The sequence below is a fragment of the Penicillium riverlandense genome (assembly GCF_028828495.1).
Source record: "Penicillium riverlandense strain IBT 135883 chromosome Unknown utg000003l_segment0_segment0, whole genome shotgun sequence".
Lineage (NCBI taxonomy): Eukaryota > Fungi > Ascomycota > Eurotiomycetes > Eurotiales > Aspergillaceae > Penicillium > Penicillium riverlandense.
The window spans coordinates 2,667,945-2,690,751 of NW_026643196.1; the positions used below are offsets into that span (position 1 = coordinate 2,667,945).

Genomic DNA, 22,807 nt, shown 5'->3' on the forward strand with positions numbered 1-22,807 from the left:
AAACTCAGGACGACCAAGACGGTGGGATGGAGAAGCAGGAACAAGTGAACCGGCGTACTCAGCATGGAAATACGAAGCTTATTCGACTCCCAACGGTCGACGTGGTCGCCAGGACCATGGCGTTCGAGCGGATGAGGCCAATTGTGGTACATAGATCGTTTCTCCGGAAATAGTTAGTTCACCCAGCCGGCTTATCCCGATCAACTCTAGCATCGGTCCACCTTCTGGGCACCCCACACCTCCCCATGACTAAGAGCTAAAGAGTGAACATTTTTAATCGGATTTCCGTCACTCCTCTTTCTGACATTCTTTGTGTTTTTGCGGTTAGTGGACTGACTTGACGTCAACCTGTCTGAGCACAATGTCTCAAACAGCGGTTCTCACCCAAACCGCAGCGTCCCCCCGGCGGTCCTTGACTCACCGCATCTTCTAGTTCAGTCCCAGGTACACCATGACTCTCGCCGGGGGTCCCAGTCTCAAAGCTCGTTATCTCGTGAATATGATTCTTCTGAGAATATCAATGATGACCAGCGCACAAATTTGTCCCGGACCCGTGCGGTCATCTTGATTACGACCTTGACGGGCATCACATTCGTGGGCAGCATGAGCACGGGCTTGCTGACCATTGGGCTGCCTTGGATTGCAGCAGATTTGGGCCTGCCGGAGAATCTGCTTTTATGGTAAGCTATTGCCGAGCCCTAAACAGAAAATTGTTTGAAGATGTTCTGACCATAGTTGCCGCTTACTCTCTAGGCCGGCATCTGTCTACTCGTGAGCTTTGTACACTGAGTTCAGGAGTTCAAGTACGCTAACACTTTATAGACTTGCAAATGGATGCTGCCTTCTTCTCGCCGGATCGTTAGCCGATTTCATGGGCAACCGAATGATCAATCTAATCGGCTGTTTCTTGCTGGGAACCTTCATTCTGGCTTGCGGTGTAGCCCAAACCGGTATACAGCTGATTCTGTTCCGCACATTCCAAGGCATCGCAACCTCCATGTGCCTGCCTACGGCATTCAGTATTTTGACCGACTCCATGCCAGTGGGTAAACGGCGAAATATCGGGTTTGCCTGCCTTGGACTGGGACAGCCGTTTGGTTTCTCGGTAGGGCTGGTTTTTGGTGGACTTTTCCAAGGAACTTCTCTCAACTGGAGATTTGGGTACTACCTCTGCGCTGGTGTCACCATGGGCTTGGCCGTGGTGAACTTTTTCAAATTGCCGAAAGATTCTGAGAGACAGCCGTTCACGTTTGCGAGACTGTGCCGCGAGATTGATTGGATGGGGATCTTCCTGTCCAGTTCTTCCTTGGGAATCATCTCTTATGTGTTCGCGTAAGTATACGTCCGCGTTTTGTCGGTGTACACAAGTTGATAAAAACCTCCACACAGCGCCATCACTGATAGCCCATCGAATATCCACAAGGCTGAAAACATTGTCCTCCTCTGTGTGGCAGCTGTTATGATCACCGCATTTCTAGGCTGGATGAACTGGCGCGAGAAGATCGGAAAGCCGGCTTTAATCCCGAATTCTCTTTGGCAAAACACCGCATTCAGCTCTATTTGCATCATGGTCCTGTTCTCGTGGGCTGTGCTAAACGGCATGGAGACGATTCTCAGTCTATTGTGAGATTTGTCTCATTCCGCATGCTAAAGAAGAGTTCTTCTGCTAACTAGTAGAGCAGCTTCCAAGAAGTTCAAGACCTGCCTGCCATTCAAGCGGCCCTTCGATTCCTCCCCAACATTATAATCGGCATCATCCTCAACCTTGGAACTGGTTTACTGGTGCATCGTCTTCATGCTAATTACCTAGTGCTAGTCTCCTCAGTTCTCAGTGCAGGATCTCCACTGCTAATGGCCATCATTGACCCCGAGTGGTCGTGGTGGTATTGTGCCTTTTGGGCCGTGCTGCTGGGACCCCTATCCGCAGACGGTGAGTATCTTTGGTCTTTTTTGACATGATATTATTGCTGACAGTCTGCTAAAATAGTCATCTTTACCGTGGCAAATCTAATTATTACGGACGCATTCACGCCCAAAACCCAGGGCCTGGCTGGAGCGGTCTTTAACGTTGTCGCTCAGTTTGGAACCTCCATTGGGCTTACTATATTCGCCATCATCTCTGCTGGTGTGACACAGGGTTCTTCATTTGAAAATAAAAACTCACCCGAAGCGCTCATGTTGGGCTATCGCGCTGTATTCTGGACTTGTTTCGGATTGATGATGGCTGCATGTGGCGTTGGCGCCTGGGGACTACGCAAGGTCGGGAAGGTTGGCTTGAAGAGGGAGTAAAGACGGATCCCAGAAGTCACCATTTTATCCTCGGACTCAGTTGTAGTTACGGCATGTCTTTTAAAGACATTGGACGTAGCTGTGAAAATCGTTAGAGCGTCATAGAATGCTTTCCTTCCAATTTGCCAATCTATATAACGATTACAGATCTTGGCATGAACTCACGAATCGTAAATGAATTGGCTTATCTGTTAAGATATATATTACAGGACACAAGCATGTTCACGTCCACATGATTGAATTATATGAAGGTATTAGAAACACAACATTCACAAATCGTTTCGTCAGGAAGCCCCCGAAAGATGTAATCAAGTCACTTCGATCATCTGGTCGACCATGGCAAGGAACTTCTGGCGATACTCGCTCGCCGTGGTTGTGATGGACATCGGCCCTTTGCGTCCAACAACATTGAAAGTCTGCACGACGCCTGAGAGCGCGTGCGCATGGAACTTGTGTCTCGCCCAGAAGAAATCCAGCAGAATAGCACGGTACTTCCATTTCCCATCGCCAGACCTCAGTCCCTCCCTCCAGGGACTCTTTCTGCCCAGTACTGGAGGTGAAGAAGATGCCGGTATACGTACCAGAAACAGTGAGTAGTCGACTGCATTTGCATCTTGCAAGAACTGCGTATCATCCTGGATACACCGCCAGAAAGCTTCGTAGTCTGCGCGCCGTAGACGAAGCTTGTCGTCGAATGTATCTGCCAATCTGCTGAGGGTAACGTCGCTGACTAGCGGCTCGGGGAGCAGGTCTCGCTCGGGGTAGAAATAGTCGGTTGGTTTCAGATCGTACGTTTCCCACTTGTCGCCCGCCGGATCGTCGTCGCGGCCGTAGAGGATGTTCTCCATGACGATATGGTGTGCTGGAGTGCAGCCCAACAACGTTCCAATCGTAACATAGGGTGCCATCACATAGTCAGTGATCCATACTAGCACTGAGTCTGGATGTCCGCGCATATAGTCGTAGTACGGCTCGAGCAGATCAGCTTGGAAGAAGGAATGCTCGAACCGGCGTGGGAGGCTTTTGATGACGAAGTGGCCGTCTAGGGTACCGAAGAACGTCTGGGAGTGATCAAAGATTAGTGGCTCACCTTGACAGGAAGAAGGGTATCTTACCGATCCCGAGTATCCCAAGTCCCCCATCGCCTTCAAGGGCGCCCGTCCGCTGGTCGTGCGGAAACTGGCCAGGTATTCGTCCTCGTCGAAACACCACACCTCTTGACGCAGATTCGCAAACAATTGTCGCTCATACCGAATGAGCTTAATGTTATAGACCCGGAAGAAGAACAGGAAACGTTTAAACACGGTCTTCTTGAAGCGGTCGGGGTCGTGGAGGAGGGCGGACTGGATCGACTTGGTTAGTCCTGACTGGCGGCGGTGGTTATCCATGTTCACTGGAGGTAGCGAGCATGTTTGAAAGGGATATTATGCTGCAGCAACACCACATGTAAAAGTTCGTCTTGTTTCTTTTTAGTTCAAATTCCCAGGATTTTGCGCCATGGTCTTGGTGACGTCAGGCATCGGGGGGAGCTCTGATTGGTCCCTTCCACTCTATAACACGGTAATCCGGTTTAAAGATATAGGTCAGTCATGTACGTTTCTCTTCCTCTTGGCCATTTCTCACACATTATAATCCGAATATAGAAAGACGCTGGAGCTGGCATGACATATATACGTATCTCTTGGAAGGATGTTCATATACACCCAAAGCCCATCATGAAAGCTACAGATATCCTGCTAATATCCTGGTAATATGTTCATTTTTCTTTCTAATAAGGATAATAATAACAATAATTTTCTCCATGTCTTACGAACACGTTATTAGTTCCTCGGTACACTCTTTGTGTACATCGACTAAAATACATCCTTCCAGGTCTCACGCACGCACTGTAAAATACGGACTTTATTTAAGGAAGCGGTCCGGGAAGCGACAGTCGTACCTTATTAGGACTAGCGCATTGGAAATTAAGTTTCAAGAATTAATTCATGAGAGATGCGTTGGTGAAATCTACAACAGTCAAGCAAAAGATCAAGGCTCGAGCGCTCAAAGTGGGAAGGGGCAACAATAGTCTACAAAGTCCGGTGTCGACCAACCACTATCTCGGGATCCACTGCGACAAGGATCTGCCTTGTTCGAAGAACCATTACGAAGTGACTGGTAAAGGGCTAGTGTCTAACTTGGTATTTGCATAGAGTATGTTAGGTAGGTTGCACAACTGTAAGAAATAATTGCCTTTGATTAAGTATGGGAACTGTTGAACGCTAAGTGAATCTCCCGATATGCAGGGCTCTAATATGAGCGTTGCTTGGTTTAGCCAGGTCTGTAAAACGCCTAAAATGATGGGGGACATTAAAAGATAACGAAAAGAAAAGACAGGCACCTGTGCATTGCGGATTTATTTTCCGCTAGGAATCCGTGTTCGAACCCGGCCCTGTATGGACAAAACAATTAGATAGGGAAAATGCAATCAGGTCATTAATGCCGCATGAAAGAGGATACAATCAAACAGAGAACTTTTGAACCAATTAATCCGAAAAAGTCATGAAGCTGTGCACCTGTATTGGTCAGAGACAGCCCTAATGTTCCGTAACGGGACATAAATCGAGTGGAATGATCACTCGGCTTGCGAGGATTTTTGACATGCATTCCGAATCGAGCTTAGAAAATGATAGAAGCTTTGTCCGTGCGAGCCGTATCCACTCTGGTAAGTGTGTGGATCGAGGGGGTTTTCTCCAAATCGTTGGATTCGCCCTGTAGACCTTCCTCTCGTTCGAGTTCGAGACGTTCTTGCTCCCTGATTCGTTTCAGTTCCTGACAGAACTTGCTGTTGGCTCTGATTCGATCGCCGAAACGGATAAATGCAAATGGGATAATGGATACCCCAAGACTCAAAAACGCGATCAGGCTGCATGCCCAATGCACGCCGAGACGATTGAACATGGGCTTAGTGGCGAGGGGCAGAATTGCACCAAATATGCTTCGTGTACAGCTGGCAGCCGATTGTGCACTGGCGGATAGGGTCACGTAGGCGTCTGTGAGGTAGTTGAGCATAGCCATGAAGATCAATAGATATCCCATTCCGAAGGGGATGCCAGAGAGAAAAGGGACGACCCAATGAATGTTGGGTGATGCTGTCCATCCAACCCAGAAAAGGGAGATGACGTACAACGGGCCCCCGACGCAGGCCAAGGGCAGTCGTCTGTACTCCTCGATGTAGGCCCAGGGGGCCCCACGGGCTTTCGCTCGGGCGAGGTAGCCGTCATACCAGATGAACACCATGCAGGCAAAAATCGCACCAACGCCAACTATTTGATGATATCAGCAAGCGGTCTAATATCCGGGGGTGTTAGGAGATATACTTACTTGGCAGGAAACATAGGCCGGAAATACCAGGACTCATCCCGTAAATGCCTGTGTCGTTCATATTAGCACCGGAAACGACAGATGGAATAACCAAAACTCACCTTGGAAGATAATCGGATATGCCTCAAAATAGAGATAGAAAATAGCGTACGCCAGCGCCAGGTACAAGGAAGTCAAAGAAACGATGGACTCGTAAAAGAGCATGCGGAAGGGTCGTGAGGTCGTAATAATAAACATTTGTTTGAGGTTGCGGCTGTCCATATCCAGTGGTGACCAAAGGCTCGAATTGCCAGTTTCTTTGCGCAGCTTCTTCGCCCGGCGCTTCAAGATTACAGGGGCGTAGGTCTCGGGCATGAAAATCACCAGTGGCAACGTGGCACCGGCGCATATAAGCCCGATCCAGAAGCACCACCGCCAGCTGACAACAGCGACGAATCCAGAGACCCAAGGTCCCATAATCGGTCCAAATGTTGTGCACTGTCAGGTGTCAGAAAAGAAAACTGATCATTAAGAACGAAAGGGACTTACAGCCATGTAATATGCCATGAGACGGCCGCGTTGGGTTGGATCATCATGAACATCAGCGAACAGTCCACCAGTAGCAGCAATTGGCGCAGAAGCCATCATTCCATTAAACAGTCGGAAAACCAGGAGTGAGGAATATGAGTTTGATACCGCGCACGCCAGTGTGAAAATCATGAAGCCGCAGAAGGCGATGAGAAGTGGGCGTTTCCTGCCGAAATATTCCGAACTTGGGCCCCAGATCAGGGGACCAACGATGTAGCCGATGAGAAAGACGGAGATGGGTAGGACCAGAAGCTGCTCGTTGTGGACGTTAAAGGTGTCACCGATTTGGGGGATAGCATTGCTGCAAATGGAAGAGCCGATCGTGCTGTTCATGACTTGCATGACACCAGCCAGGAGAACTAGCGCTTTTTTCCCCTGCACAGTGTCAGTACGCAATCTGAAGGGTTTCACGGAATGTGCAACACCACGCTCCTCCAATGTATATCATACCTTTTTCCAGTTTACAGGATTCCCTGGGTCATGGGGACCAAATGAAACAATTGTCTTCGAAGCCACGCGTCGAAAACGAGAATATGATGGTTTTTCATAACGCTGCTGAATAGGCTCATGCGCGATCTCTGACTCCTGAGATTCGTGAGATTCATGAGAATCTTCCGACTGTTGCGATTCTCGGGACATTTGAGACTCTAGATCGTGACGTGCCTCAGTGGGAGACACTTCTATGTCCTCTGTAGAGGATGTTTAGCTTAGTGATGCTTGGAATAAGTGCAAAGTCTAAACCTACCTGAGGTTGACATGACCTTCTGTAGGTTCTCTTCCATGGAGAAGTGGTCTGACATATTGACGACTTGGAGAGACCCATTAAATTGGCAGGTATTGCACAAGGTGGGATGGGGGGCGCTTAATAAAGCTCCGCAAAAAAGAACGGAGAAATTTCAGGAAGAAACCGTGACTGTAGTCACCCATGTCACAGTCAAAGATTTGATCAGTGACGAATGAAAGCCGACGAGCATGTGGGTTGGGTCTCCACTTGCGCATGGCATTTTTTTTGTTTTCTACGCCCTATTCCTGACAAAAGAGTTCAAGTGCGGTACTATTCCGGACAACACAGCGAGAAAGTCTAGTCTTTTTCAGTCCAATTGGGCAGTCGGTGGTGTTGATCTGAGAGCCGACTCGGCTAGGACGGCTCTTTACAAGCCCCAAACATGCCAATAATACTATGTAAACATGTGCTAAGATCCTGCCAAAAAGTATTAAGTGGCAATTGCAGATGCTATAATTATTCTCGCCGCAGCCTGCGATGACTTCATATAAAATTCTGCTCTCTACCCACCGGCGATTGCCACAATTCTTGACAGCCACAGATCTCGGTAGAAGGCCGAAAACATGGGTTTCTCGGTGGATTCCGATGCGCATATTTCAACCGCATGCATCACGGGCCATGAGACGAGATGAGGGGTATCGTTCATGCAGACAGGATTTTTTTTTCACTTCTGGTTGTCTAGACCAAGCCGATCAGTAGGCGTGCCTGTCCTTATGATCTAACTGTGAGATGCCTGGCTTGATTATAGACCCAACATAGAGTTGTGGTGGCGAGCCCTAGCATGAAATCATGCAAGTTGCCCTGAAATCCTTTGGCTTCGGTGGGCACACTGGAGACAAGTGCGGGTAGTGACGGCGTGCGCCGCGGTATTGACTCATTTTTTCTCGGAGCTGGAAGCCGAAGCCGGCGCCACTCCGTGCAACTGCAAGCAATAATGTATCCCAATTCATGTTACTGAGCATTGTCCCGAACTATCGCCTGCTATAAAAGGCCTTAACGGGCTTGTCGTGGTACGAAAACATCTATTCGAGGCGGTTCAGCGCTTGGAATAGCAGGAATGTGCCAGATTGACGGGTTCGGACATCTGGCCGATGGTTAGTCATAACCCCCACGCTCACAGGGGCAGGGATCTAGAACAGTCTACAGTGGCTGCGGTACGGCAAACAGCATCGCTAAACAAACCAGGAGGAGCTACATAGAGAGATAGAACAAGATAAAGACACAAAAAGGGCCCCCCGGGGTCGTCCCAACCTTACTGTTACGGGCCAATGACCTTACGTATATTTAGTTAGTCACATGACTTAGCTATTTCTCGACCGTTGCCCAGCAATCCAGCTTTATTCACACACCTTCATCCAACCTTTACGATAAGAAAGCCGGATGCGCTAACAAGTTATGCCAGCCGGGCTACTTTTCTATGTTAGTCATTGAAGGCCATATAAGTCTAATATTCTTATTTGTATGACAGTTTACTGCATTATTTATTGTAGGGCTCTTTATACAACTTTGCTTAAAAAAACCCCCCGAATTCAGCATATTCTTTCTGCGTTCTCTGAGACATGCTGGCCAGCCCAGGTCTGCCAGTGCCAGTGAAAAAAGTAAAGTATTTGGTGTTCTTAATATGCTTGGAGAATGTCTCGGCCCTGTTATCTACTACGGTCAGTGGTTCGCGGCGCTCATTACTGCAACCTGGGGGCCCTCGTCGGCCCTCGAATATGTGAGTTTTCATATCATTCGAGTTAACGCGGCCTCAAGAGATAACTCAACAAATGGACAATCCAAGCAACTGCCGCAAGTCACGCTTAGTTTTAGTAGACCACACAGTGTCAGCTGCGGTCAATCAATTGAAAATTTGCTGTCCCAACTCGAGAGCCAGCAGTTTGTTGCGCATAGTAGTCTGTCACGTCTTCAGAACAACAGTCCTTCTCAGCTTCATAACTAGCTTCCGTCAGCACAACATTGATCATAGCTGGTGGACACGGGATTATTGTGGCGTCTATCGGGAATCAGCAGATAAGTTACACTTGTTTGCCAAATGAAAAAGTTTGATCTCTTGTTTAACGTGAACGATAAAATCCAACTAATTAGTAATTTCACAGCTTTAAAGAGTGTGATATATATGAAGCGGCAAGGTCCACAGCTCCATGCTTGATTTATAATCCGAATGTTAGTAGCATGAGATCTGCTAAATTGAGTCCATTATTCCGTTTGTTTCTTTGAATAAAGGGTCCTGGCCATCCGCTTCCTGTAATTCATTTCATCTACTCCATCCTCGAGTTTCGTCCTAATGTCGCACAATATTCTTATTACTGGCGCTTCAGGGTACCTAGGAGGGACCCTCCTCGCACGCTGGAGTAGCGCCAAGCTTCCAGCATATCAAAGTCTCTACGCCCTTGTTCGAACAAAGGAGCAGGCTGAGTCCGTAAAACAGTACGGTGCTGAGGCACTGACATTCGACGTCAAAGATGAAGCCAGCACGACGGCTGCAATCATCGACCACAAAGTTACTATCGTCTACTTCCTGGTCGATGCTATGGCGGGAGATTCACTGGTCTATATTATCAAGGCCCTTGCTGAAGTCAAGAAACAAACGGGGCAGGAGGTCCATTTTTTGCATACATCGGGCGCGAAGCTGTTCAGCAGTCACACTGGGCATCCGACTGATCACCCACTTTGTGACAATGATCTTGGGCTCTATGCAATTCAGAAGAGCTCCAAGCCTCTCTATCCAATTGCAGGGAAGGCAGGGAACCCTCCAATTTGGAATCGCCATCATTGCATTCACTAACTAACATTAGGGTCTTGATGCAAACAACACTGTCATCGAGTTAGCCGAGGCACGTGGAATTCGGAACTACATTTTCATCCCGTGCATTGTATATGGACAAGGTGAGGGATTTGGAAATCCAATTTCTATTCAAACAGTCGCAATCGTGAGAGCCGCCAAAAAGACGGGGCGCGTGTACAGTCCCCACACCAACAATCCGGTATGCGCCCCTGTGCATTTCCCGCTGCATTTCTAGCGCTTATTTTACTTTCAGAAATGGCCCGTCTGTCATGTAATTGACAATAGCACTCTTTATCTGGAAATACTGCGAAACATCCTGGCTGGAAAAGATATCGGCCACGGTCGTAATGGATATTACCTCGCCGCCAGCGGCAGTATGGCATGGAATGATATCTACGGTGCCATGGCGAAAGGATTGGTCAAGCGTCAAATAGTTGACACCGAGTCGGTGCAAGTGGCAGATGATGCGGCTTTGCAGCAGATGGGGGAGGCATTGGGATGCCCCAAGGAAATGGTGCCCCTGTTCTTAGGTGGAGAGTGAGTACCTCGACATCGCCTATCAGCAAATTATGCTAATATTATCTAGATGTACGCTCGAGGCACGGCATGGTCATGAGATTGGCTGGAAACCTCAATATTCGCCGGAGCATATACTCGAGGCGGCTGACGCAGAAGTCGACCTGATTATTAGACATCTGTAGTGTCTGCATTGATCTTTGGCAGAAAATGAACAGGCTAAATTAGTGAGATGGTGCGGCAGCTTATTGAAAATGATTTTACTTGGAAATTGTATGACTTGTTATTATATCGGAGCCCTTCTCCGATTTCAGGGCTGACACACCCTTCCGCAACTTCCATCCCACTTGGGAAAGCAAGAAAGGGCATCAAGTGCTCCACTTTCTCGGGATAGACCGAACATTACCGAACCTGTGAATACATATATGACCACCTGCCCTCATATTATTGTAGACAGCCCTAAGGCTAACTCCCCCGACCTTTACCACCCACGAACTTTGGAAGTATGGACCCCTCAAGTCTACCGCCCTTCCAAGTCGGAGGCCCAATCCGACCCATCACTTGTGTGGAGATGCACACAGCGGGCGAACCAACACGAATCATCTGGACTGGATTCCCCGAACTAAGTGGTACACTACTTGAGCAGCGAGCGCAGGCGAAAGAGAAATCAGATGAGTTCCGCCGCTTGCTGATGCTGGAGCCCCGCGGCCACTACGACATGTACGGCGCCATTCTGCGACCCGACACGGAACTGGTGGCTGAGGACAAGGCGGATATGGGGGTGTTGTTTATGCATAACGAAGGTTTCTCGACTATGTGCGGACATGCGACGATTGCGCTTGGTCGATTCCTAGTTGACGTGGATGAGATTGTCTTTCCGCGCCGCAGGCACTTGAAGTACGATGCCACCACGGGGACTACGCGGCTCAATCTCCATGTACCCTGTGGACTGGTTGAAGTCATAGTCCCTACATTACCCACCGGAAAATCAGACCCGGCTCGTCCGGTATCTTTTATTTCGGTCCCATCTTTTCCAACAGCGACCTCGTTGAAGATCCCACTGCCAGAGAAATATCAATGGCCCGAACTGCAAGGTCGCACTTCAGTCACGGCTGATTTCTCTTACGGCGGCGCCTATTATTGCCTAATCAGCGGCGAGGAACTGGGTTTTCCTAAGGGGTTGGCTGAGATCGATCTTCAAAGGATGGATCATGCCACAAAGCTACTCAAGGAAGTTATCAACACCGACCCGAGTCTTAGATATCTCACCCAAAACATTGAGACAGGAGAGCAAGGGATTTTGTACAGCGTTATGATTACAGATACAGGACTGGGCCATGTGAGTGCCTTGGAGGGGTCGGCGGCGTCGCGCGCTCAGAAGCTTGCCAATAGTGAAGAGACGGGCCTTTGCTTCTTTGCCAATCAGCAGATCGACCGGTCTCCTACCGGTGGCTGTGTCGCTGCCCGTGTTGCCCTTGCACATGCTCAGGGACTTTTGCCTGTGGGCGAGAAAAGAATCTATAATTCGTTGGTTACACGCGCCTATCAGGGTCTGGCTGGGTTCGTTGGGTCTGTTGATGCTGAAACGGGGCCAAGTGTGCGTGTCAAAGTCGAGGGATATGCTTATTACACGGGCTATCATTCGTTTGTCGTGGAAGCAGAGGACGGCCTAGGGGTTGGCGGCTTTTCTCTGCGAGATATTACCATGTAGAATGACCGGAAATAGAACAGCTAAACATAACACGTGTGATTTTGGAAATAGAAACCAAACGAGCTTCGTTGAAGAGAATGAGACAAAAGTATTGTACATCGTATTGGGGGGATGGACAAATTGGGGGCAGAAACAAACGAAATCTAGGGGTAGTCTCTATTATCCTCCAGTGTCAGAAACACTCGAGTTCACCTATTTTCCAATCTCAACACCGCCAGTGGCACCAAGAACACGCTTGATGTCACCGTAGATGGCAAACTGACCGGCAGTAAGGGAGCCAACCATGAAGAGACGGGCACCGATGCCGGAGTACGAGCCACGGAGGCCAAGCTCCTTACCGATCTTGATCAGGCGAGAGACGGTGCCCTCACCGGGGAGACCTTGGGTCTTGTTGATCTTGGAGAGCATGGTGTCGGCGGGCTGCGAGACGATGGCGGCGGCGAGACCGGCGACGAGACCAGATCCCAGGTTGATACCAGTCTTCTGGCCATCAGAGAGGTTGTTCTTGTCAACCTGGCGGTAGATCATCTCGGAGACCTTCTCGAAGACGACGAACTTGGCCATGGTGTAGGGGACCCTAGGTTTTTAGGGTCAGCCAACGTATATTATCATACCACAACTCAGGCACACTTACTGCTTGAACAGAATGGGACCGAATCCAGAGTAGAAAGCACCAATGCCCTCCTGGGACGCGATCTTGGTGAAACCGCTCAGAAGACCGCTGGCGAAAGTGGGCTGAGACACCAGACGGATACGGGTGGCCTCGAGAGGGCAGAGGGCGATATCAGCCATGAACTCGGCGCACGCAGAGGAGGCGAGGTAGACGGCAGTGCGGTTGTTGGCAGCGGTCTCGTAGCCCAGGTAGTTGATGGACTGCTGCTTGAAGAACTCGTAGCCACCGAACTTGAAGGCACCCTGGAGGAAGTAACCGGCGGCGGTAGGACCGAAACCAGTCAGGAGAGCGCCAGCACCCTCGTTCTGGATGACCTGCTTGAAGCCGCCGATCATGCCACGGTTGTAGGTCGCCGGGTCCAGCTGGATACGGGTCTTGACGCTGCACAAAGATGCGCCGTTAGCCACAGCCATCCGCCAAGTCGTCTTTTGGACCATTTTGACTTACACATCAAGAGGAGTCACTGCTCCATGAGTGACTGAACAACAAACCGCGCCAGCGAATGCGAACCGGGAGTATAGCCTTTGAATTTGGGTCAGAATCGCGCGATGTTGGCGATGGCGAACAACTTACTGCAGGCCGGTGAGCGGGGCATCTTTCTGAGCTGCGGAGGCAGACATTTTCTCGATAAAGGTAAAAGAGAAAAGGGCGGAGAGGAGATGATAGGAATTGAAGTCGTTAGGGGTGGAAAAGAAGGAGAAAAGGATTTGAAAGGGATGACGGGGCTCCGAAAACTTTTCGCGGGCCAATCCGGGAATGGCTCGGCTCCCCATTGCCACGCTAAGTCCGGCTGCCCGGTCAACCATGATAGTTATTACAAGCCGCATTTTCCTACACTTCAACTATCATTGTTCTCCGTAGACAACTATTGTTATTTCTGGTCGACTGCTCTACATCGGGCTGATTTTGAAGAAATCCAGGCCGTTTTAGGATTATGAACACGGTGTCCAGTACAGTACTTGGGTCATGAAATCCATGAACTCGCCTCGCTCGAGTCCGGACATGCCACAAACCTATTGTGAAGCGTATCATTGCATGAACCGCCCATTCCGACAACTCTGTTTTCTTCTGTACAACTTAACCTAAGAATAACTACGTCACTATGGACAAGAGCGGCGATGGAGCAAGAATGGTAGAGTGGATCCGCATTTCCACAAATCAGAGCGCCCCGTCGGCAGGATCCGGGTTATGCGTGGCACTTACCTACAGTAGTATAGATGGATGGATATAAGTCAGGTACTTCGCTAGGAGAGCTTCAATTTGGACTAGATAAAGATCTGTAGTATTCAGTCGATGATTTCTAAGGGTTCTTGCTCTTATTTGCCCTTGATTCCCCCTACTTCTGCTTGTTTACCACGAGCTAGGTCTTTATCGATCCGAAGCCCGCTACTTGCGTTTGGCAGAGGTTCACGATGTCGCCATCACAGTATTTCACGGCTCCATTTCATTAACCATCGCAATAGCACTTGGATCCAAGCTAGTTATCTTGCTATCGTGGAAGAAGCCGAATCCCTGCGGAAAATTCAACTAGCGCAACCAAGGTTTGTTCTGCTGACCGTGAGACGCAACCAATAAGGCTGTGGAATCTTGTTTAGCTGCCTTTCTTCCCGGAATTAGGCATTTCCATCGGATATAAACAACTGTACTTAAGAAAATGAAACCCCGCAATCTTGTTCCAGGTCTACTAACCCTATGTCCTCGAAGACTACGTCGCAATTCTTCAATATGGGCTCAGAACCAGGATTCAGTCTGCATGTCACCATCTACATTGATCCTCTAAACGTTTCCAAATTCTTTGAGCATTTCAAGCCGGTCTATGATGCGGTAGTGGCGGAGCCGGAATGTCGCTTCTTCGAAGTGTACCAGTCTCCCGATGACCCGGGGACCCTGCACTGGGTTGAAGACTGGTACGATGATTAGCTCTGACACCCTAGAGTGAATCAAAATAATCTAACATACTTTCAAGGGTCGCATCCACTGAGTGGTTCATGACTGTTTGTTGTCCTTGCCTTTTGCTGTGGGCGGGTATACTGACTTCGATCTACAGACCCAGATGACCAAGGATTACTACAAGGACTACCTGGCTGCCACAGAGCCCATGTTTGTGAAGCCTCGAGAGTATAAGATATATACTCGTTTCGGGGCTCCATATTTTACAGCCAAGCAGGAGTAAACTATGAATTTCAGCTAGTGAATATTTGGTTGTGGAGTTATATTTCCGTCTGATCTGCTCAATTCACCCGGGTAGCCAGCCTCATCACGCTCCTTGTATAAATCAGTTCCCATCACTATTGGTTGCCTTGCTGAGAATAGAACCTGAAGTACCGATCAAGAAATAGGCATAAGCGGATGCGGCTGAGGCCTACCTGCTCGAAAGACAAACATAGTACCCTAGTATTAATATTTCTGGGCAACATGGGAGGATTCTTCTGACTGGCCTACCGACTTTGCACATACTGACCCAATTTAGAGTGCAGACAACCAGCTCTTATTATCACTCCGCATTTTATGGCAGCAAATTATTGTCCGGTTGTACCTACACTTTGAGTTAATGCTATACAGTATGCGAGATCGAGGGAACGGGCCGTCGACGATTGATCGGGTGATATGTACCGCATGGGCGAAGCCTCAGACTTAGTTACGTAGCATTGATGGGGTAAGCAGGGTTCATTGATTGGTACATTCTATCAAGCTAGGTTTCGGGTAGGAATTGGTGCAGTAGCTTCTTACAATGGGGCGAGCGGTTGGACCCTATGCGCATTTACCTGATTGGCTCAGCGCGAGGCGCGCGTGTACATGCGACAAGGATGAATGCCCTCAATCAACATTCAGAAAACATGATACTGTCGAAAATAGTCCGGAGGTACGCTTACTGCATATTTAAAAATTTCATCCCTTTTCCCTCATCCAGTAATTCTTGAGGCTATTTTTACGCGTACAACTTCTCCAAGCGCCTTTACAGGTCTTTACATGGAAAATTACATGGGCTCGATATGGAGTCATAAAAGTGCTTGTTAGCCTTCTAGTTCTAGAGTGGACTCGGAGACCTCAGGCTCTCATGTGGAAGGTGTATATCTGGCTCTAATATTGGTTCATGGATGATCTCCACAACATAGTACATTTCTAGAATAGAATGATGTCCCTCTATGGCTCTAATAAAAGATAGAGAAGCGGAGCAAGGCAGTTCAATATTTGTAAAACATGGTATTCGCCGCCGACGGCTGATTCCGTCATGTCCAGCCTAATGCAACCAGGGTGCGCTGACATGCGAGTTTCCACACCAGTACTTTTGGCCTAGCCAACATCATCGCGGGCTAGTACTCCGGACTAAACTATTTACAGATATAGATTTGCATGAGTCTACAGGGAGGCTGGCGCTGAAAACCCCCTGGTGAACTGTGCGTGTAATAATGGGATAAATACGCTCGCAATGGACGCTAAAGATCACATATCCAGCTTTTGCTTAGCGCATTTCTCCTCCTCTAACATAAAGCCCACAATGGGCCTGAGTGCTTCCATATTGGTATTTTGGATTCTTCTATTCATTAACCACGCTCTTTCGCTACCTACCAATAGCGCGGCGACAGCTAGCAACGGAACCTTCGTTCATATACTCTCGACGAATAATACTGAACCACACAAAGAGAGACGGGAAGGATGGCAAAGTGGCCCAAATACAAGAGGAACTTTTGATATTATGTGGGACTGTTGTTTCACTATGTTCCTCTGTTCGTGGTCAAGCCTCTGTCTGAATGTGCCAGCCCCAACCGACTCACGAGCCAAAGTGTTCCGAAGGAAAATCTACCTGACTGCCTTGGCTCTCTTGGGACCTGAGTTTATCTTTCAAATTGCACTTTCTCAGTGGGAATCAGCACATCGATCTGTGAAGGATTTCAAGGCATTAGGAATTGAAAGATGGACAATGACACATGCATTCTATGCCGACATGGGCGGATTTCACTTGCAAACTGACGATTTTGACGCTTTTCCAATCAACGCAAAACAACTTCACTATCTCATAACGAACGAATATGTGGACGTTCCCGATCTTGACAAGAAAAGAATCGCGGATAAGAACAAGGTCGACAGTATGCTGCGGCTCCTCACATTATTCCAAACACTGTGGTTTATCGTCAACATCTGCGGACGTGCCTCACAAAACCTCGAAATTTGTACTGGTGAGCTCACCACTGCTGCATTTATTGTCTGCAGTGTTTCAACTACGGTTTGCTGGTATCAAAAGCCCGCCGATGTTCAAACACCAGAAATCATTGTATCAAATGTCACTCTAGACGAGATTTTGAGAGATGCGGGAGATCAAGCCAAAAGGCCATATCGTTATACACCCTTGGACTTTGTGTCTCGCAACGAATGGTCATGGTCTCTCTACTGGTCTAATTGGGTCAACATACTTCGGAAGCTTCGCATTATGGTCATATTACCGAAGCGGCCTGTTGATCGATTTCAAAATACGATCGTTTCCAAACCTTCAACCGTTGGCTCTGCTCTTTTCTATCTGCTGACTGTTATTTATGCATCCGTATTTGTGGCCGGCTGGAATTACAGCTTTCCAACTACTGCCGAGAAGATCTTGTGGCGTGTATCGTCCACAGCTGTCTTACTTTGCGCATTTTTATTCTGGGCTATTGGACATTTTGCTTTTTCATTTTACCCGAACCACCTGCGCCCGTATATTGACGCGAGAACACCTCCCAAGGTGGTTAGCCAGGAACTGGTACCTGCAGCGGGCCATCCACTCTGGGGCAAGTTTAAGCGCTGGGCGAAAGTGATGGGGGGTTTAATACGAAACAATTCATGGGATCGAGATCCGGAACTCGCTGTTCCTTTGAAAGCGATATTGCCGATATACGTGCTCGGAGTTGTTTATTGTCACGCACGAGCATTCATATTTCTGGAGGATGTTATTCAACTGCGTTCGCTTCCAACGAGCGCCTATCTGACTATGAACTGGTCCGGGATATTGCCACATTTTTGAACAATTTTCGGCATTTAATTCAATCAATTCGTTTTATTTTGTTACTGGTATTTATTATGTACCGCTGTACGTCAGCCCTATTCGTTTGACACGATATATAACTGGATCAGAGTCAATATAGCTCAGTCTCAACGTAAAAATTCATTAACGGCGCCAATTGCCTCGTATGTTGATCCTCAACGGTTGGTCGTTCGCCATAAAACGAGGGGTCTCGCGTCACACATGGAAGAGGGGAAAATGAAAGATATTCTCTATTGAACCTTCTTGGGCTCAACAGGGCTCGTGTTTCCGGAAGTGGGCTTGGAAGCACGAACCGCGGCGTAACGATGGAAACTGAAATAACGATAGGCAACGATTGCGGCAACACAATTTATGAAACGTGCTTCAAGTCCGAAACATCTGATTATCAGATACGGGATGTATGCGAGGACGAAGAAGAGGCGCAGCATCGGCTTCACGTTTTCTGACAAGTCGGAAACTTCGATGTCTTGGAAGCCAATCTCCTCGAGGAGTGCCGGGAAAGTCCCTTCCTCGAATTCGATGTTTGCGGGCATTGCGGCATACTTGTTGACTTGTCCGAACATCTTGACCATCTCCTCTGGCGCATTTGGAGGGACGGAATGCTCATATTCGAATAGGGCAATAGAGCCGCCGGGTTTTAGCACACGAAAATACTCGTTCAGCACTTTTCTCGCGTCTGTCGCATGTACCGTAGTTTCCATTGCGTAGACGCCATCCAAAGACTCGGACCGAAAATCGTCGAGGTGATGAAAATCCGCTTTTTGAACAGTTATGGCTTTTTCAAGTCCCGCCGCAGCGGCGTTACTCCGAGCATGGGCGATATGTCGGTCGACTATGTCAATAGCCCTAACTTTGAGGCCTCCTTGGGCCATTCGCATTGCAACATGGCCGTAGCCGCAGCCAGCGTCGAGGACAGTGGAACCCGGGGGCAGGTTCAGCGTTTCAAAAAGGCGGTCTTCCATCTTCCGGAGAGCAGTTCCAATAGGGAATGGCCACCAGGTATCACTATCATAGTATCCAAAATGACGAGTACCGCCTAAGATAAAACGGTAGCCAACCCTTGATTCCAAGGAGGCGTAGTAGGACTGCAACAGCTTGTGGTGCCTAATCAGGGGCTCTGACTCGGAGACTGTCATCATGCGGGCGCGCGTTGTCTCAAACAGTGCTCGCAACAAAAGGACGCGAGATATAGTCAGGGTAAGGGTGTATGTGTTGGAAAGGGAGTGGTTGTCGTGCGCGGTGGCTGTCGTTCTCCGCCTTCAGGGTGAACAAAAGGGGCCTTGGCATTTATTATTACTTAAGATGTGAAGAACCGCCGCACAGTGCAGGGGGGCTTAGGCTAGCGGCAGCTTCTAGCCAGTGAAGCTGCAGGGCTGTACTCGCCAAACAAATAATAATTGGTTCGAGGCAAAGATTGGGTGGCTCCGAGGTCCGGCTGGGCCTCGGGAGGGCCCGCCTGGAACACTCCCGTCTCAGATCAGTTCAGTGGAGGCGTTTAACAACACCGCCCCATTCGTCGCTCATGATGTGCATATTCCCGCCACTGGTGATAAAAGATGACTGCACCGATTCTTATAGGTCCACACGCTCGCGCAATTTTTTCAATGTGATATTTTGTGTTAAAATACTTATCACAGCGCCTAAATCTAAGACATGGTACTAGTGTGGGAGTCACTGATAGGGTTTTGCAGCCCTAACAGATCTCGCGCTCTGCTATATATAGTACTCTCAGGCATGCCGAAGCAGAGGACTTAGCTGAGAGCTTCGTCATAGTTGTCTTCTTGCCTCAGTTGGTTGTGCGTGACTGGACGGACCGCTGACAGGCAACTTTCGATACACAGAGGTACGTTTTGTGTTGCCAGAAGATTCCTAGATTGAGGGACTTTCCGCAACTGCTTTTCAGACGGTGTCATGGTCCCAATATGTACCTCATCTATCGGAATAATACAGCATGGAGGTTATATCACATACACGATGTAAAAAGAAAAAAAAGGTTACGCGTAGTCCGCCGAGTACGGGACAAACACTTCGATTCTGTTAACCTAGCTGGGAGAGCACCTGCAAGACGCCAAAAGCGTGATATGTACAGGGGCAACAAAAGCACCACCTGCGGCACCGAGAAAGCGAATACTACTGCTGCGGAGCACGATAAAGAAACAAATCCAACTCCTCGAGTGCGTGCGGAGTGTGTGAGAGAGAAGTGAGAATGGACTGCAGTGAAGACAGACACTATTCTGTCTGCTTGCTAGGCCAGCAACAGATGAGAAGGGTAGAAGAGAAAAGTAACCGACCTTGTGCTGCTTGAGCGAGGTGGAAGCTTCATTATGGGGGATGGCAGCTTGCCATGCTGGCCGGGGGTCAGATGTTAGAGATTTTTTTTCTTTCTTTTATTGGACCGGAATACTCGGTGGCGATGGTCATGATACTGTATCAGCGACAGAACACGGATAGCAGGATATAGATGGGGACAAGCCCCGACGGGATGGATGGGTTGCGAATGACGCAGAAGGGCATTCAAGCCGGGGTTGGGGTGCTAGACATTGCACTCGACGTGACCTGGCGCTTGGCGGCTCCTTGGGATGCATTCTAGGGGGAGAAAACTCGGCATTAGTCATTCCCAGCTGTTGATACCTTGGAATCCTCGCGGGAGGTGGAATTGCGGGTTTCAGTATCGAAATTTGGCCGAGTCAGGCTCAAATTTTCGTCGCTTCTGTGGACTTACGTCTAACTCGCTGATGCTGCGTTTCTGGCCGGCCGCTTCGGTCTTCTTGATCACCTTCTTCTTGGGTCGGGGTGGTCGAGTTTCCCCGGGTTGGAAAACATCGTCTGGTAGGTCGAAACTGCAAAGGGTCAGATGATGGGATGTTCAAACACGAGGATCGTAATCAAAATACCTGCGAACATGGCTGATGGCCAGTTCATTGATACCGGGTTGGTATCCAGCCCAAGATGTGCATGTCGACTTGAAGATTTGGGCATCAGTGGATATATCCAAAGATCGGGAGGCACCTGGCTCCAGCGGCTTCAACTCCAGACCAATGTAATAGGTGGTGGTGTACACGGTCTGGCTGTCTCCTTCGGCTTTCTTTTCTGTGGGTTGCGCGACATCTGCGTTTTCCACTCCATTCTGTGCTGCAGCCTCATGGGCTGGGTCCTTGGTCTCATCAGTCGTTTCGGTCTTCGTACCAGTGGCTTGAAACTTGGTCGATCCATTCTTGACGGCTTCCATCTCTTGCTCATTGGAGATGGTGTGTATTCTCTCAAAGCCCTTAGGGAACGGATGTGCCACCGCAATGGTTGCTTTCCGATCCAGGGCTCCGACAAGATGCCGCAGCTTGGACTCGACGAGACCAGACCAAACACCCTCGGATTCCTTAGTCCGGCTGGAAGCAGTGATACTGAGGTAGTACTTATAGTCTTGTGTGAAGAATGTGTGGCGTGCAAACAGATCGTTCCAGGAACTTTGCTTCATGAAGATCTTGTCAACTAGGTCACCTCCACGCTGTAGTTCGCGAAGGAGGACCGCTTTTGTTGACATCGAGATATTGTGCGTCGCACACATGGAGGGATACGCAGGGGTTATGATCGGCATGAGGTGAAATTTATCGTGATGGTAGAGCTGTTTGGAAGGATGCGGTCAATTGGAGGCAACTAAGGTGATATGAAAAGTGGTGTTGCATACCTGCGGATTCCACACTTTAATCTGGAGTGGGCCCTCCTCGATCGGCTTCAGTAATACAGGTTGTGGCCAAGCCCACTTGTTCATGATCCTGAAGAACTTGCCCACAATCACAGATCCAGTCGCCTGGGGGTATAGCTGGCAAACTCTGGCCACCAGCATCGCCCATGCGACACCTCCAGGGAAGCCCACGATGTTCGCGTAGATAGCCCGACCTGTATGAACGAATTAGTCCCACAATCCCAACGAAGCATTCGCAGTATTCTTACGCTGAGCCCAGAGCTTGATTGCGCGAAGTGCGAGGCGGAACGTCTTTTGTTGAGGAACGAGCTCCAGAATCTCGTCAGTGACACGAGTGCCGTTGAGTGAGCGAACCTCAGCTTCAGTCAGTCCCCGGAGATAGTCATTGTTTTTGAGGTCTAAGTTCATTGGCACGCAGGGGACAAGCAAACGTCCAAAAATCAAATCGATACTAATACCCGACAGCTCGAGTTTGATGATAGGAACAAAAGCATCCGGAACTGGCGTCATCTTCTCAATCGCACCGGCGGGGGCCATTCGTTCTAGCACAGGAGGAAAATCGGCGAAGAAATCGTCGATCAGGACATGCTTGGGTCCAACCACAAGGGTATCAATATCCGATCCTGTCGCACAAACAGCGGTTAGTACCGTCAAAGCATTGGATTCTGCCCAAAGAGAGCTCACCTGGCCCATAGACGCCGAGACGGTAACTCCCGAAAGAGAAGATCTTCCCTCCTGCTGCTTCCACCGCGGCAGGAGAGAGTCCCTTCTTGCGGCTGACCACTTTGACGAATTCCACCGCAACTCGTTGCAACAATTGCAGCATTTGTTTTCTGGAGTGACCATATTAGCAACACAACCCCTGTGTTATGTTGGGGCTGATTGATCACCCACCTTCGCTCAGTCTCTGACGGCGCTTCGAAATTGTTCTGAGCCTTGAGCTCAGCGATCAGATTATCGTTCGCGACAAGCTCATCTTGGGTCGGAAGAGCAGTTGAGATCGGGGGAGTGACTCCCCATTGCCGTGTGGGTGGTGCTGCCATTGTGGTCGCGTTGGTGATGGGCGTCGCACGCCTGTCGAGGGAGGGTAGGGATTAGATATCGGTGGGAGGAGTCGAGGTGAAAGTGATGCGCCGATGACAAGAACCAGACGTGGCGGGAGTGAATCGGATGAGAACAGAAAAGAAAACAAACGAGGACAGGACGAAGACAAAAATGTGAGGAGACAAAGCGAGGGAAGGAGATGCGCGGCAAAGCAAGACAAGCGCCGCGCAGTCACAAAAGGTTGATCGGCCACGGCCTGGGTGCTGACTAACAAAATCACATGATTGCTCATGGAACTGATTATTTCAGCTCAGGCAACGATATCAGAAACTATTTGGGTCAGAAACTGTTTGGG

General features: G+C 49.1%; 10 protein-coding genes across 10 annotated transcripts; 5 read left to right on the top strand and 5 right to left on the bottom strand.

The window, feature by feature from the left end:
- Positions 1-26: 26 nt before the first annotated feature.
- On the top strand, positions 27-2,289 carry N7474_004743 (major facilitator superfamily domain-containing protein; the record flags this gene model as incomplete). The annotated part of the gene is made up of 7 exons (XM_057196158.1): positions 27-146; positions 358-680; positions 754-771; positions 823-1,332; positions 1,390-1,623; positions 1,683-1,930; positions 1,988-2,289. 7 exons carry the CDS (start codon positions 27-29, stop codon positions 2,287-2,289), a joined length of 1,755 nt encoding a protein of 584 aa, XP_057053554.1.
- Positions 2,290-2,597: 308 nt separating this feature from the next.
- On the bottom strand, positions 2,598-3,677 carry N7474_004744 (phosphatidylinositol phosphate kinase family protein; the record flags this gene model as incomplete). The annotated part of the gene is made up of 2 exons (XM_057196159.1): positions 2,598-3,350; positions 3,405-3,677. 2 exons carry the CDS (start codon positions 3,675-3,677, stop codon positions 2,598-2,600), a joined length of 1,026 nt encoding a protein of 341 aa, XP_057053555.1.
- A 1,270-nt stretch (positions 3,678-4,947) lies between these two features.
- On the bottom strand, positions 4,948-7,019 carry N7474_004745 (MFS transporter; the record flags this gene model as incomplete). Its single annotated transcript, XM_057196160.1, has 6 exons — positions 4,948-5,594; positions 5,653-5,700; positions 5,754-6,129; positions 6,181-6,594; positions 6,670-6,908; positions 6,965-7,019. The coding sequence occupies 6 exons, from the start codon at positions 7,017-7,019 to the stop codon at positions 4,948-4,950; spliced, it is 1,779 nt and encodes a 592-aa protein (XP_057053556.1).
- A 2,271-nt stretch (positions 7,020-9,290) lies between these two features.
- On the top strand, positions 9,291-10,492 carry N7474_004746 (uncharacterized protein; the record flags this gene model as incomplete). The annotated part of the gene is made up of 4 exons (XM_057196161.1): positions 9,291-9,605; positions 9,802-9,990; positions 10,045-10,328; positions 10,378-10,492. 4 exons carry the CDS (start codon positions 9,291-9,293, stop codon positions 10,490-10,492), a joined length of 903 nt encoding a protein of 300 aa, XP_057053557.1.
- Positions 10,493-10,812: 320 nt separating this feature from the next.
- N7474_004747 (Proline racemase) lies at positions 10,813-12,018 on the top strand (the record flags this gene model as incomplete). Its single annotated transcript, XM_057196162.1, has 1 exon — positions 10,813-12,018. One exon carries the CDS (start codon positions 10,813-10,815, stop codon positions 12,016-12,018), a length of 1,206 nt encoding a protein of 401 aa, XP_057053558.1.
- Positions 12,019-12,210: 192 nt separating this feature from the next.
- N7474_004748 (putative mitochondrial phosphate carrier protein (Mir1)) lies at positions 12,211-13,464 on the bottom strand (the record flags this gene model as incomplete). Its single annotated transcript, XM_057196163.1, has 4 exons — positions 12,211-12,595; positions 12,653-13,072; positions 13,139-13,213; positions 13,265-13,464. 4 exons carry the CDS (start codon positions 13,462-13,464, stop codon positions 12,211-12,213), a joined length of 1,080 nt encoding a protein of 359 aa, XP_057053559.1.
- A 919-nt stretch (positions 13,465-14,383) lies between these two features.
- N7474_004749 (putative quinol monooxygenase) lies at positions 14,384-14,611 on the top strand (the record flags this gene model as incomplete). Its single annotated transcript, XM_057196164.1, has 1 exon — positions 14,384-14,611. One exon carries the CDS (start codon positions 14,384-14,386, stop codon positions 14,609-14,611), a length of 228 nt encoding a protein of 75 aa, XP_057053560.1.
- Positions 14,612-16,613: 2,002 nt separating this feature from the next.
- N7474_004750 (uncharacterized protein) lies at positions 16,614-17,687 on the top strand (the record flags this gene model as incomplete). The annotated part of the gene is made up of 1 exon (XM_057196165.1): positions 16,614-17,687. The coding sequence occupies one exon, from the start codon at positions 16,614-16,616 to the stop codon at positions 17,685-17,687; it is 1,074 nt and encodes a 357-aa protein (XP_057053561.1).
- A 251-nt stretch (positions 17,688-17,938) lies between these two features.
- N7474_004751 (class I SAM-dependent methyltransferase) lies at positions 17,939-18,844 on the bottom strand (the record flags this gene model as incomplete). Its single annotated transcript, XM_057196166.1, has 1 exon — positions 17,939-18,844. One exon carries the CDS (start codon positions 18,842-18,844, stop codon positions 17,939-17,941), a length of 906 nt encoding a protein of 301 aa, XP_057053562.1.
- A 1,378-nt stretch (positions 18,845-20,222) lies between these two features.
- On the bottom strand, positions 20,223-22,451 carry N7474_004752 (polynucleotide adenylyltransferase; the record flags this gene model as incomplete). The annotated part of the gene is made up of 7 exons (XM_057196167.1): positions 20,223-20,294; positions 20,431-20,548; positions 20,603-21,327; positions 21,391-21,602; positions 21,657-22,031; positions 22,093-22,241; positions 22,303-22,451. 7 exons carry the CDS (start codon positions 22,449-22,451, stop codon positions 20,223-20,225), a joined length of 1,800 nt encoding a protein of 599 aa, XP_057053563.1.
- Positions 22,452-22,807: the final 356 nt, after the last annotated feature.